The 15,788-nt window shown below is 44.6% G+C and overlaps 1 protein-coding gene across 2 annotated transcripts in view; it reads left to right on the forward strand.

Moving 5' to 3' along the window:
* Positions 1 to 10,788: 10,788 nt before the first annotated feature.
* LOC311485404 (serine/threonine-protein kinase BRSK2-like) overlaps positions 10,789 to 15,788 on the forward strand; it is a gene marked incomplete at its 3' end in the record, with an annotated part of 119,469 nt that continues 114,469 nt past the window's right edge. For both annotated transcript variants that reach the window (XM_084540779.1, XM_084540778.1), the window contains exon 1: positions 10,789 to 11,199. In XM_084540779.1, coding sequence (XP_084396905.1) covers positions 11,106 to 11,199 — 94 coding nt within the window. In that variant the 5' untranslated portion in view covers positions 10,789 to 11,105. The remainder of the gene's footprint in view (positions 11,200 to 15,788) is intronic.

Consider the following 15,788-nt stretch of genomic DNA (forward strand, 5'->3'; position numbering starts at 1 on the left):
GTATGTACTCAATTGAACCACACTGATTTTGTAGGTTTGCCCTCTTTCAAAGAAATTTAGAGAGACATCCTTTGTACTCTTCAAGTACTAAGTCATGCTTTGTTTGGGGATCACTTGCTCAAATGCAAATCCATTTTTAACCTTTATATAATGGGGTTTTTCTGGATGATATTCTGTCTCTCAGTTAAAATAAACCTACCGTAAATATGACAGACCCTTCATTTCTTTGTATAAAACCAGCATGAGGTCAAATTATTATTTCCCCCCCACTGTATATGCAATACGTGTCACTTTCACTTTTAAAAATGCTCCTCACTAAGAGGCCTGAGCTTCACTGTGCAGAAGAAGAGCTTGACACTAGAAGGTTGTTTTCAGATTCAGCGGCTGCAGAGAAAAAGTCATTCATGCAGCCAACACACACACACGGAGGATTTATGTATCAATAAATTGTGTACAATGAATAGTAGTTTTTAACAGGAGGGTAGAAAGTAAGCAGGGTGATGATCTCCACTTGATAAAAACAGATCCAGAAGTCTTAATGAGTCTTAAATTTGAACCTGGCGTCGGTCCTTCCGTTGTCTATTTGAATAAAACACTAATCAATGCTACACATGCAGCTTTGGTTCTTTAAACATCTCCCACATCTGATGACAGCGAGCAGCAGAACAGGCCCAGGTCTGACGGATAAAAAGGAGAACTAGCTGGAGTGTAAGGCTGCGTATTGTTGAGTGGTGTTAGTAATTACAGTCTTTTGCCAATTTAATTGCAGCGCTGTAATCTAAATGGCCTTACAGAGCAACGCTCTAAATTAGCAGCTTTATAATTACCAGTGAAATGCGTTCATATCCCTGCATCCACCACTTAATTACCAACAATTTGTCTCTGGAAAGGCTATTGTTAAGCAGCAGTCTAGCAAGAAGTAATTAGAACAACAGACTTTGTTTCCCGTTCATTACGGTTGTTCTAGCTGGGAACTCGACTAGAAACACAAAGAGTCAAGACTCCAGCTTTATTCAACACGGTCATGTGGGAGCAGGTGAGTATATTGATGGACTGCATGAGGAAAGAGACTATTTACACAGCTGCATTATCCCTAGTGTTTTGCAAATACTGTTCTATACATGACCAGTATTTGCAGTACTGTTATTTCCAAGGTACTTTTTACTGTCACACTTTATAGTGGTTTGTTTGTAATCCTTTATTGGATAAAACCATTGTTCTGTCACTTCTGACAATTTACAGACTATTTGCACTACTACTAATACAGAGTACTATATTTGCATTACTGCTGCACATCACTTGCACTGGCCCTGCGATGGACTTTTCTGCACGCTGCTAAAATAACTGAACCAGTATCTGAACCCACTTTTATACACAGCCATTCTACTGCAAATATATTTAAATACTGTGCTGAGGCAATGCAACGAAATTTAAATAATAATAACACATTTTATCTGTGGGTGCCTTTCAGAGCCCTCAAGGTCACCTTACAAAAAAACAGCAATGCATAATACATAAGAATAAAACATAGAATGCAATAAAAATAAAAGCAGATTTTATAGAGTATTATAGAAATGAAATGTTCTGTGTGCACTCGTAAAGTCATGACATTAAAATTAGTTTTTTTAGCAGGTGTTTTTTCTGCAGTTCTAGAGAAGAGCTGAATTAAAATATTTTTTAAGTGTAATCACTGATGGTGGCGAGCTATCAGCTGACTCTGTGATCTCCCTCAAATCTCTACTTAGAACATATTTTATCAGAGAGACTTTCCTGTCCGTTAGTGGAGTTTTAATTAAGATTTTAATTCAGTTTTAAACAGATTTTTTTTTTTTTGTAATTTGTTTTTTATTTTACAATTAGCATTTTAGAAAGTTTATTTGAATAATATAAATATCATAAAAAGTGAGGTCCTAAAGTTGATGTGCTATTTGAATAAGAATCATCCAACATCAACTATTCTGCAGCAGATCTGGTAATAAATCATCTATGTATTTCTCTCTTCATGGTTGGTTTATTGCAAATTCTGTTCAGTCCAGTTTTATTTATCCAGCATCAGTAACAGACCCCATCATCATCAAGATGCTTTACGGAATCGACCGTGGCAGGAAAAAAAAACACACCCTTTCATACAAAAAAAACCTTCAGCAGAAACCGGTTCATAAAGGTGGACCGATCTGCTTGAGGCCAACCTGATAAAGACAGAAAAAAAGGAGAGAGGATAAGAGAGGGAACCAGGAACCAGAAGTAAGTCTGGACTTTGAGATTTGAAGTGATCTGTAGGGATGATTTGGTCCTGTGAGGTTCTTTGACCAGTGGCGGCTGGTGAATTTTATGTTGGGGGGGCGCAAAGTTTGTAAATCAAACCCCTGTAGGGGGGTCTGGGGTCATCCTCCCCCAGTAGATTTTTTTGTGATTTTCACATACAAAATAATAAAGACAAAATAGAACATTTCCTTACAAAGACAAATGGGCCATGGAACTAAGTTTTAACTTAATTTATTTGCCTTGTAAAATCCAGCAAGTTTAAAAGTGCTAATACATCAATAAAAATAGGAATTATACACAAGTTAACATTCTCTCTCTGTATGTGTGTTTGAGAGAGAGTGAGAGAGAGAGAGAGTGAGAGAGTGTGTGAGAGAGAGAGTGTGAGAGAGTGAGAGTGTGTGTGTGTGTGAGAGAGAGAGAGAGAGAGAGAGCAATGCTAAGCCTTCCAAAAAAATGTAGCTTCAAGCTATTATCAAGGTGGCTGCGGCTGCACTCGTGTTTCTTGGCTTTCTCGGTAAAATGTTTTAAGTCCTTCATCCCCGTTGTAGTCCATAACATCTCTGTCCCGGGACTTTGAAACAGCACGCAGGGGAAACAAAAAAAAGCATTACCTACTGCACATCCAGCTAGCCAATTCCGTTTGGCATACACATTTGAGGTGAAGCTCCTTGTGTATGTCCTCCCACGATCAGTAGCCTGCTGCGAAATGTTTAAGTCCGGACAGTCGGGTCCCAACTCCTTCACCCTTTTCTTCTCCACAGCCGACCGACGAAAAAATTGAGTTTTTTTTAAGTGAAATAATTGAGTTTTCCTTAAGCATCATTGAGTCTCCGCTATTAACGTTAGCCATCTTGTCTCTTAGAACGAGTTACAGCTGTGGTGCAAATGCTTGCTGATGGACGTGATTGATTGATGAATTGTCCAATCATGCTAAGATTAAAAAAATAGAAAACAATGCCATTGGTCTGGGCGCAGAGAGCTGCGAACTAGAATCGAATTTTCATGCGCCAATGAAAAGCTGTTTCTGCTCGTAAACAGTAAACAAGTTTGCTAGCTCTCAGGCTGCGTTCAGACTGCAGACGAATCTGATTCAAATCTGATTCCTTCTCATACCCGATTTTTAGGGCTGACTGTTCACACTGCCTTTAGCAAGTGTCCAAATCGGATATGGTTCTGTTCAGACTGGGCCACATTCTTCACCGATCTGATAGGTTGCTGTAGCAACGAGCGGAAGCGTCATTCGCGTAAGTCAGTGTTTTTCAACCTTTTTTGAGCCAAGGTAAATTTTTTTCATTGAAAAAAATCACAAGGCACACCACCAACCGAAAATATTTAAAAAAATGAAGCTCTGTAGCCTAAAGTAACAATATAAAGTCATTCTTGTCAAAGTGTCTTGAATATGAATCAAATAAACACAAAGAAAAAAGTCTTATACCGTCTTTCCTAATACAGGCCCGGGCCTTTATTTGACTCAAGCGCATCGCGGTCCAGGCCTTTATTGGAAAGAGGCCAGAATTAGAGGCAGGCCAATTTCTATTTGAGCAAAACGAACTACGAGTAGAATTAATAAAAACAAGATTTTGTGTCTATTTCAACCTATAAAATACTAGGTTCATTTATTGAAAACGTACAGTTACCATAACATGGTATGCTTACAGAACATTAACAACAAATATGCGGCGCGACGCGGTCGGAGCGCACTGAGGACAGTGAGTCCGCTGCCGGTCGGCAGTCGCGCCGGGAGCGAGTGGGACCCGTCCCTCCCCGCAGGGAGAGAGGGCGCAGTGAGCACTGATTCCACGACCCCAGGGAAGCGGTGAGGTGAGATGCGTGGGGTCGCTGTAAAGCTCGCGGCCGGAGCCGACGAGCCAGACCGACCCAGAGCCGGCTGCGGCCACCGCCACGGAGGAAATGCGCCCGGCGGGGGCCGGCCGACGCCGGGGAGAGGTCCCGCTGAGGGGATCCTCCCACACCGTGCCGCCGAAACCCTGACCCGCCGAGATGGTTCTAATAATAGCCCCGGCCGCTATTAGAGACCGGCCTTTATTTACCTCCGCTGACAGCGAGACCGGCCAATGTTGGAGACTCGGCCGCTAATGGAATACAGGCCAATATTTTTAGATCAATTAATTTGCCACGGCACACCTGACGATCTCTCACGGCACACTAGTGTGCCGCGGAACAGTGGTTGAAAAACACTGGCGTAAGTGACGTCACGGACAGTCAAAACCGATCTGAGTTTCGGGAGCTGTTCAGACTGAGACGCATCTGTCCATATCCGATACGAATGCGATATGAAACTACCTCTGGATGTGGTTTGCAACCGTTTGGCAAAAATCGGATTTCATGTGATCTGTCACTGTTCAGACTTCAAAATCGACATCCGATTCAAATCTGAATGGGCTAAAAATCGGATTTTGGCTGGCAGTCTGAACGCAGCCTCATAGACTCCAGCATTACCGGCGCCCTTGACCTGGAGGAGGGCTTTATATCTAATGGCAAATCGCAAGCTTAGCCTAAAGTCAGGCGCATTTAATGGTTGCTGGCAGTGTGGCGGGTACCACTACACCATTGCACAAGTAAAAACGCGATGTATTTTTGTGTATTTATTTCGTATTTGTTAGGTTTGATTGATTCATGGTTGATCTTGGTAGATATATATTTCACAGGAGGGGCGGCGCCCTAGCGCCCTCTATTGACCAGCCGCCACTGTCTTTGACATAAGATGGAGCTAGGCCTTTAAGGGCCTTGTATGTCCTTCTCTGATGTTCATGTTCCAAGATATTCCAAGATAACAGTACCAGGATTCATGGGGCTCAGATTGTGAAAGAGTGGTTCAGGGAGCATGAGACATCATTTTCACACATGGATTGGCCACCACAGAGTCCAGACCTTAACCCCATTGAGAATCTTTGGGATGTGCTGGAGAAGGCTTGGTGCAGTGGTCAGACTCTCCCATCATCAATACAAGATCTTGGTGGAAAATGAATGAAACACTGGATGGAAATAAATCTGGTGACATTGGAGAAGATTATTGAAACAATGATACAGAGAATGAGCTGGAATTGGAGGTCCAACCAAATATTAGTGAGGGACCTTTTTCTTTGGTGGTTATGTTGTTGTTGTCCAGCTGAATAGAGTTTGGGATGAATGACGTCCTGTAGCGTTCACTGAGGGAGTGGAGCTGGATCAATCTGTTGGAGAATGAGCTCCACTCTATAGTCTGGTGGAGTCGATGAGATGGATTGTCCATGATGGAGAGCAGTTTGTCCAGTGTCCTCCTGTCCCTCCCTGAGACAAACGTCTCCAATCACGTGCCCAGCTTCTTGGATCAATCTGTCCATCCTACTTATGTCCTTTCTGCTGGTGCTGCTCCCCCAGCAAACCACATTAAAGTACAGACTGGTAGAAAGTCTCATAGATTGAAAGACCTGGTCTTCCTCAGGAACTAGAGTCTAGGGCCTAGACTCTAGGCCCTTCTTGATAAAAGACTTATGATCTCCAAAGGTGTCCAGTGAAGGGAGATACCTCTCAGTCTGTTCACAGTAAGTATTCATAGACCTAAACATGACTGTATAATGTTTGCACCAGGCATTTAATCTCATGAAAAATGAATTAGTTCTGGAGAGTAACTTTCATTTGCGTATTTATATTCTGAAATGAATATATTCGTGAAACAGAGCCAGTCAGTCAGATTCCAGTTTTTCCCACTGATGAACGTTTGGGGCTGAAATATTGAGCCTTATCAGTTTCCTGCTGATGTAAACATTTATTCATATCAGCTGAGAAGTCTCCGTGCACCTCTCTGATTAACGTGCTCATCCAAGACACGGTGAGCACCACCACCGACGTCTCCAATAGGAAGGACGCGTCTTTAAAAAGTTTGGGACAAATCTTCTGTCCTCGTCTCGGCTCAGTGATTCGCTCTTTATCAGTCCGCTGTCAGAGGACACGCTCTCTCATTTGGCAACTTTGAAATATGTGAGTGAAGCGTAAGAGTGTGTGTGTAGATGTGTGTGCATTATCCTGCTCTGTTGGCAAGGCGGCCACAATAGAGCTGACTAATGCAGAAATAGACTGCAGGCTAAGCTTCTTTTGCCAGAAATGACTCGGAAAGAAGTGCAAGGCTCATTCTTTGGCCCGTTGCTACAATATTTGTATCTCACCGTCATCCGGTGCAGTAGAAATGTGCATCATTGGCATCAAGTGAACACAAAAACACACCTACTCATGCACAAGACAACGTCCCCGTAGCAAGAGGGCTACATGATGCGTCGGCGCCTGATGAAGAACTTATTATGAAAATATTAAATGCGAGGGTTAAACGTGCACGTTTTGTCTCGGATGCTAATGGATCCATCAGCTCAGCAGAGTAGGGGGGAGGTCAGCAAAGAAAAAACAGACACAGGAGGAGAAGAACTGACACAGTCAGACCTCAACATCAGGAGTCGTTTTAATGGAACTCCAGTGATCATTAGATTCACTTGCTGAGGTCTAACAAATGTGGAGTGGTTCGGCTTTAACAGAACAGTTGACCAGGACCACAGACCTCAGTTTGCATCAAGTGGCAAGACCTAAAACAAAGAAGGAGAGAATGAATTTTGTCAGTGTCTCCTGGTGTAGTTAGTTTCTGTCAGAGTCATGGGATGCTCGTGGGTTTTGTGGACATTGACGCCTTTGACTGCAACCAATGCACCGTGTTCCCTTTGGCAGTTTAAAACATCTCTTTAAGCAGTGAACGTTGGTTCAAGGTGCTGGACCACGGAGGTGTGGACTAGAGTAGTAGGGGATTAAACCGTTAAATGCAAAACACTGAAGTTCCTCAAATTTCCACTAGAGGCTGACTCAGTCCACAAATCAATCTCTGTAGACGTTAAAATACCTTCAAATTCCAAAACTGATCTGCTGACAATAAAGTCCGCACCTGGTCCACATCTGGTCCACTGGCCTTGCAGTGGGGGTGAAAGTGTTTTTGGCTTGTATTTAAGCACAGTGGTGTGGTGGTCAGCACTGATGCCTCACAGCCAGAAGGTTCTGGGTTCTAATCCATGGGCCGACTGGTTCCTTTCTGTGTGGAGTCTGCATGTTCTCCCTGTGTCTGCGTGGGTTCTCTCCAGGTTCTCCAGCTTCCTCCCACCATCCAAAGACATGCTGGTTAGGTTCATTGGTGATTCTAAATTGGCCGTAGGTGTGAGTGTCTGTCTGCGTTAGTCCTGTGATAGACTGGAGACCTGTCCAGGGTGGACCCCCCCTCTAGACCAATGACAGCTGGGATAGACTCCAGCAGACCCTGCAAGCCTGAACAGGACAAGTGGTTACAGAAGATTGCTGAAGAGTATTACCATCAATGGGTCAAAATGTTATGTTGTCCCAAACTAAACATTCACTAAATGTTAGCATGCTAACACACTGGTCAACATGGAGCTACACATTAGCATGTTAGCTCTGTAACTGCAAGCTGTGCGTTCGTATGATGAACCAAGTACAACAGGCGGAGCAGACTGGCTCTAGACCAAGGGTGTCAGACTTGGTTTAGTTCAGGGGTTCACATACAGCCCAGTGTGATCTCAGACGGGCCGGACCAGTAACAAAATGACATAGATTTGTTTTATTTGTTTTAGTGCAAACAAGTACAAGTTCATTATAGAGGATGCACAAGCTCAGATGTTTTAAAGTCGACTGTTATGTGATGAAAGTCAAATCGACACCGACTAGTAGAAAGTTCTATCTATATTCTAGACCTGAATACATATGCTGAGAACAGACAGATCATGTGCTACATACTGAGCTGCAGATATGTGTAGTCAGTATAAAACAGGCAGCACCTCAGCACCATCAGTAGCATTTAATAGCACTCCACAGCGTGTTGTTAGATGGTATAGTGTAGCAGCTAAAGGTCTAATAACTTTATCAAATAGTTGATGTGCAGCCTCCTTCTCTCTGTTACCACAGGACGTTTGGTGAAGTTGTTAACTGACTGCTGTCCAGAGGATTTGGACCGTTCCTCTGCTAGCATTGGCGAATGCATTGCAGTAGTACTTTAGTTGTATTTCAGGACTGACAGGTCACGGTAGTGTGGGCTTCGTCTTTAGTGAAGTATTTCCACACACTTGATGAACCAACGACCCACTGGACTCCTCACCTGTCTTCTAGGAGGCGTCCATATTATTGTCACATGATCAGTGACTGGTCGACATGATGATTAAAGCATCATAGTACCACAGTGAAATTTACAAACTGACTAGTGCAATTTCAGCACATTGCTGCCATCTGCTGTTTAGTTCTGGGTCTCAGCATCATGTCCACAACTCTTACTAAAAGGTAAGACTGTTTGACGCCCATGTCATGTGACTCCACATCTTCCTGTCTCTGTTATTTTCCTGTTGGACTGTCCAAACCAAAGTTAACAAGCAACCAAAGGTGTGCATTTTCTTACACATGGGCCGTCTGCACAAGTCGACACTCAAAAGAGCAAAGTTTCTAAATCAAGTTTGAAGATAATAGATGCATATACTCCAAGTACAGAATGGATATTACACAGAGGCAGAGGACATTTGACAGGAAGATCACATCAGAGCGACTGTCACTTTTATCTCCGTGAGCATCCAGTCTCGTCTCCTCTGCGCCATAATAAACGCTGCGCTGGTAATAAAAGAGACATTTTGACACCGACATTAGTATCTGTCCTCGAAGGCCCGGCTGATTATGGCAGATTATTTCACATGGAGGTGATTAGGACGGTGCAGCTTTACGTCTGCAGCTGTCAAACAGCGTTACAGCCACCAGGGGATGAGACGGCAGAGATCAGGCCGAGAGGACTCATGATTGATCCGCGGGACTGAGGTCTCGGCCTCCTCCTGGGCTGCTGATAGACGGGGGGTGGGAGCGGGTGGAGGTTTTACATTAATTAACAGGAAGTCATTTGAGGGAAAGCTGTCCCGTGGCGACTAGGTTCGAACGTGGTAAAAAGGAGACACCCCCCCGCCGCCCCCCCTTTCTTTGTTAGGGACATGGATTTGTGTGTGCTGGGGGAGGTTAGAGGGAGGCAGAAGGAGGAGGGGGGGTCGGCGGAGGGACCCATCTGCCACCGAGCGTGCTGGGTCAAAAGGCTTTTGTTGTGAAGGAGTGATGAGACGGAGAGATGCTCGTTGTCACCAACCGCTGGTTTAATCAAGTGAAAGTGTCCCAGCATGCAACATGTTCAGAGCCACCCCCCCCCCCACCACCACCACCACCACACACACACACACGCCCCCCCACCCCACACACTCACAATTGTCAAAAAATGATTCATTTTACATTTTGAATATTTAGAAATTGTTGCTCAGAAATATACAAATCTGCATAAAGTAGATTTTCCAGCTTTTTATTAATATTATTATTTTCTTCTCAGTGTTTCTGTTCTTTAGTAAATTTAATTTCTCCTCATCTTTGATTTATTTATAGACAAAACAAATAAAACACTGAAGTTTTGAACAGTGCCATCCTTTCATCTAGACCCCAGCTCGATCAATAAAACCCTGCCATGCCAGACATGTGCGCATGCGTGTTCCATGATTGAAGCAGCTGCGTCAAGCCAGGCTGGTGGAGGAAGTAGTGAGGACTGGCCTTCAAAATAAAAGCCCAACAATAACACAAACCAGAGGATCTGCACTCCCTGGCAAGGATTCAGTTAGGGAACAGTAATGATATTCACTATGGCTCTGGTGGGTAAATTTAGTGGAACTAAGTGAAGGTTAATAACTAATAATTTAGAAGCAAAGATTTGCACCTATCTGCACTTTTTGCATATTTTATTTTTTCTCAATCACCTTTCCAATAAAGGACGGGGTCGATGCACCAGTGTGTGTTGGTGAAAAGTCATTTGCCGTGTGAGCTGAAGGTCCTTCCTGAAATAACTCCTTCACATTTAGAAATGTGATCGAGGTCTTGTCATGAATTTGAATCATTGGAGTAAACATGCAGAACTTGACGTCTTCTCACATTTAACTTCCTTGTCTTGTCTGTGACGACTGAGTATTGTTTGTGAATAAAGAATATGGATCAGTTTTGGTCTGTTGGCTGAAACGAAGAAATCTGAAGAGTGGATTTTTTTTTGTTTGTGGATTTTCTCCACGTTATTGCACCTTGTTAATCCTTCTGTTGATATAATATATATTTACATATGTCTCTATTTCTTGTACATTTCCTTATATGATAATTTTGTAAATTTTTTGCTTATACTATTTTATTTACTTTTACTAGATTTTGACTAATACTTACTTTTAATAGTCTAAGTCTCATGGATAGATATAGATAGATATACTGATTTATTCCTAAATGTATTTATAACCTGAACAAACTAGAGTTTCTGAGTTGAACCCATAGCTTTATTTTGAAAGTGTGCCCCCGGAAGTGTCCCTTCGCATGGAGCGTGCGCTGACGCAGGCTGCTGGAGCGGCAGGCGGCACTAGATGCTGTCCCATCATCAGATCACACCCAACGGGGCTGCAGCGCACCGCTCCTCCGGCACCAACACCATGACACCCAGACTCAAAGCCGCAATCTGAGCCGCACTGAGGACCGAGCCGGCGGAGGACCGTGGACAAGGGACCCGGAGACATCCGCGCACACACACACACACACTCACACACACACATACACTCACAGATTTACACGAATATTGCAGCGATCAGCAACCACACACACACACACACACACACAGACGGGAACGCCATCCGAGGCGAACTCCACTGCGCCGCGGAATTGCGCTTTTCGCTCCAGTGACGCGTCCCGCTCGGACACCCGCAAGAGAAATTACTCCCTGAGAGTAAAAAAAATAAATAAAAAAGAAGAGAAAAATGTCATCATCGGGCAAGGACGCCAACAGCGGGCATTACGCCAACTATGTGGGACCGTACCGCCTGGAGAAGACGCTGGGCAAAGGACAGACAGGTTAGTGGAAGCCTCCAGATGCGGCACCGTGCTGGACCGCACCTGCCTCGCTGACATGACGCTGGGTCTGCGTGTTCTGAATGTGCAGATGGGAGGGAATGCAGAAATGTGTGATAAGTGCGGATGGTTGTGGAGAATGCGGCTGTGCTGAATGCAGGGGGGGTGGTGGTGGTGATGATGATGGTGGTGGTGGTGGTGGTGGTGGTGCGCCTTTAATCCTTGTTGTCAGGCAGAGAGGGCCGGCTGATAATGGGCCCTTGTGATTTTTCTTGTCTCTGATTCTAGCATCCATCTGTCACATGGGCCCCGCTCTGCTGAGGCTGCTGCTCTCTGCAGAAGAGGCAGTGATGCTGCACTGTCCGGTCCCTGCACACACACACACACACAGTCACAGTAACACACACACAGTCACAGTAACACACACACACATACTGTACTGCAGCTGCAACCTCTCACATTTCTGACTGTGCTGGTGCAGTGTGTGGTCTCTTTCTTTGGCGGTTCGTATGTTGTTATCCCAATGCAGGCCGTGCTGTATGTGTGTGTGACGGTGTGTGTGACGGTGTGTGTGTGTGTACAGCTGCATCGTCAAGGTCTTCATGAGTCATTCTGGGACTGTTGCACAGGTGTTGCCTATAGGTGTCGGTGTGGGATCCTTGAGCGTCATCTGTCTTTTAAAGCCTTTGTCATTGGTCCAGGTGCAGGTCAGAGCAGAGCTGATAGGAAGAGGCGTCAGTTTCAGTCTTGTTCTGGGTCAAAATGCGGCCAAATAATCTCCAGGCTCTCTGTAAACCTCCAGCGTCGTGCCAGTCGTCTGTAGTTTTACTGTAACGGCGGCTCAGGTCTCGGACGCCCCGCCATCTGCGTGTTTCTCCCTCCAGTTCCAGCAGGTAGACTGCATCCCTCAGCGGGTAAATAATTCATAACCAGCCAATTAGCTGGATGCAGGAGTTGGATTAGTAACATCACAGTTTGCTGCTGGATTAATCACACAGTACTTCTTCTACTTCAGCAGAAGGAACGGAGCTGCAGCAGTGTGCATACAGGTCACTACTCTGATCTGCAGAGACATTTAGGAGAACTAAAGGTCGATTTCTAAACTAGTCCCATCGGTGGCACCACTTCACTTTTCTCTCCTGTAAACTCCTGCAGTCTGTTTCTTTTCTGTTCCTTCAGTTCAGTCCTTCAGCTCCATTTTAACCTCATTGCTCTGATGGTTCTCCTGCAGGCTTGAGACGTGTAGAGTTTGTCGGCAGCTCTCAAACTTTAATAGGATATATCCCTTCCTAGTTGAATACTGCAGTAAAGATTTCAGTCAGCATTGGATCTGTCTCTTTTAAGAAAAAGGCTAAAATACGTCCTCTATAGTTCAGTTTTATTTTTTTTAATATATTTGCAAATGCTGAGCCAAAGGGAAACGTGGGCTGTGATCTAGAGGTGCGTTTTCAGCAACTATAAATTAAATCTATCTAAGAAGTTGCATGTTTGAAGTAGGTCTCAGGCTCCTGGATCACTTTTCTGTATTTGAACATTTGGTGTGGTGTTTGGACTGAGATTAATGCTGAATGGATGTCGGATTCATCCCACTTGGAGTGAACTAGATGTGACCTCAAAGCGTTCCAGGAGAGCTAAGTTGAACATAGACAACAAACATGGCCGACCATGATAAGATCATATTTGTTTTGTTTCTGAAGTTACTGACAATGATCCAAATTGAGGTCTTTCCACCAGCAATAGGTAATATACTAGATAGATAGATAGATAGATAGATAGATAGATAGATAGATAGACAACTTTATTGATCCCTTTGGGAGGTTCCCGCAGGGAATTTGACAAATTGACAAATCTCTTTTAGTCAGACTCGTTCGTTGTTAGCTACACTTCATCTAATAACTCTATGCAGAGACATTATAGTGACATCCTCATGCAAAAGTCATGTTGTGTAATCTGATGATGTCTAGTATGACCAAGAAAAAAACAGATAAATGCATTTTATAGTCTAGTAAATGATGTTTTCATGGTGTGCATCTCCATGGGCACCGCCATTGTTCTGTGACGTCAGGCTGCTGCATCTCAGTGAAGTCAAGGTAGATCGATTTGCCCCGACTTCACTAGTAGGACCTCCGGCTTTAAGTGGCATCCAGAGCACTTTTCCTAGTAGACCCTGAAGTTTTCTGGAACGCAGCAGTTTTCTGGACAGCCACTGTTGTCTTTCTGTTCATCCTTAATTCCAAATTGGCCTAACTGAGGGTTAATTATGGATTTTAGGATTGACTGGTATTCAGCGGAAGCAGCTGTCCAAGCCGTGTTTCCCACTCTAAAGGGCAAGCAGTGCTTCTAGTCGGACACAACAGTTTGAAGTCCTGTCATCTGACTGAAAGGAGCCACCACCACCTCCAACGCTGGTGTAGAAGGTTGTCGAGTGCTCAGAGATGTAGAAGTCGTGTGCAGAGATGAGTGTGTTGGGGTGGTGAGGGCTGAAGAGGGCTGATAGTCTGTCTGTGATCTGAACGCTGCGGTGCTGAGCTGGCAGACAGGGACGTCTGTGCATCATTAATCGTCCTACGCCAGAGCAGGACGAGCCCACGCTGCTCGGTACACAGAGTGTGTGTGTGTTCGGTTTAGTGTTCGTGGGAAACAGAGGATCTCTGAGGGAGTTGGTGTACTTCAGATATCTGACTATAAACTGATCTGTGATTTGATTTTGAGACTAACGTGGCAGCAATAAACATTCAGGATTCGTTTTACAGATTTAACTATCTCATATAACATCTGTAGCCGCTTGTCCTCTGGAGGGTCATGGGGGGCTGGAGCCTATCCCAGCTGTCATTGGTCTAGAGGTGGGGTCCACCCTGGACAGGTCTCCAGTTTATCACAGGGCTTAAATAAGTTATTAATATGCAAAATAATGGTGTAAATACCTTCATTTGGCTTGTCTGTATAAAGCACCTTGAAGTGTGAAAGTGCCAGTTAAAGCTTTTCATCAACAATGTTTTCACTCTGACGTTGTAGAAGCTGTGTTCCTGGTGTTTATCTGACTCGTGTGAAGTTAAACTCTTTTAAAACTCTGATGAATTCTTTTTCTTCTTTCTTCTGCGTTGGGCTGAGAGCCTGCAGCTGGAACAATGTGTTCATGGTGTGTGTCTGCCGGTCCGGGCTGAATGGCGAGAGGCTGCGCTGACTCGGAACAATTAGCCAGTCTGTTTTCATGGACGTATGTATGTGGGTGTGGAGTGCTCCTCTTTTTAAACCGCTTTCCCAGGCTCCACGCCGTGCTCATTTTCTAAGTGTGGGCCAACAGTTGGGACGGTTGCCATGGTTTCATCTGTCCTCCTGCGACAATGGCTGCTATTTTCCTTTGCTGGTGCTCTCTGCAAGTCTTGGGAGCTGCCAACCAATCGTTTCCTCTCGCTGATTTCACTCCAGCCTCGCTCATGTTGTTTTCCCAACAACTTCCTGCACCTTGAGTGTCAACAAGTGTCCACGTGTTAGTTAACCCCAACCCTTACCCTCTCACCGTACGTGAAGATGGACGTCTGGATGTTTCCTGAAGAGCAGTTTTGAAGCTCAGTGTGATGTCTCCCATCTGATTCAGAAATAGGTGGAGCTTGGTGGGGAGAGGTGAAGCTGAGGCAGATAGCCTGCAACCTGTGAGGACAGCCACCTGTCACTCAAAATAGCCTTAATTCTGCAAATTTAAGCCTTGGTATAAATTAAAGAGGTGATGCAGCCACACCCCTTAATCTAGGAATTAGCTATAGAGACCAAAACCGTTTTTTATTAAAAGTTGGACATTTTAACGTGGAGGTCTATGAGACATGATTCTTTGATGGACAGTAGATGAACTGCAGTTTCCGGTACTCCATGTTGGCTTCACTTTTCAGCGTCCGAGGTTGCATCTTGTGGTCATTTATTCATTCATCTTCTGTAACCTCTTGTCCTGTGAAGGGTCATGGAGCCTATCCCAGCTGTCATTGGTCTAGAGGGGGGGGGGGTCCACCCTGGACAGGTCTCCAGTCTATCACAGGGCTAACACAGAGAGACACTCACACCTACGGCCAATTTAGAATCACCAATGAACCTAACCAGCATGTCTTTGGACGGTGGGAGGAAGCTGGAGAACCTGGAGAGAACCCACGCAGACACAGGGAGAACATGCAAACTCCACACAGAAAGGAACCAGTCGGCCTGGATTAGAACCCAGAACCTTCTGGTGGCAGTGAGGCATCAGTGCTAACCACCACACCACTGTGCCGCCACCTCGCTGTCATTAAATAAAGAAAAATGCTCTAAATAACTAGATGTGGACTAGTGAACATTCAAGGAACTAGGGAAGTCCTGATCAAGTTTTCTTTACTCCCTTGATCTCATATCAATCTTTTAATATTCAGTACTCTTAAATCAACAAGAGCAAAGGCTTTTCTTGGCTACTAGATCACGTGTGCACCATGTGGCTCTGGCAAATACAGAAGATAGGGCGATTAAAGCTAAGGTAATGACAAGACGGTACTACAGGGTACAGAAATGTTCTGGTCATCCAGCGCTGCCATAAACTCCCTAACCCTCTCTGGAAGATTTTTCTTCTTGAC

Source organism: Chelon labrosus, assembly GCF_963514085.1.
Source record: "Chelon labrosus genome assembly, chromosome: 3".
NCBI classification, from domain to species: domain Eukaryota; kingdom Metazoa; phylum Chordata; class Actinopteri; order Mugiliformes; family Mugilidae; genus Chelon; species Chelon labrosus.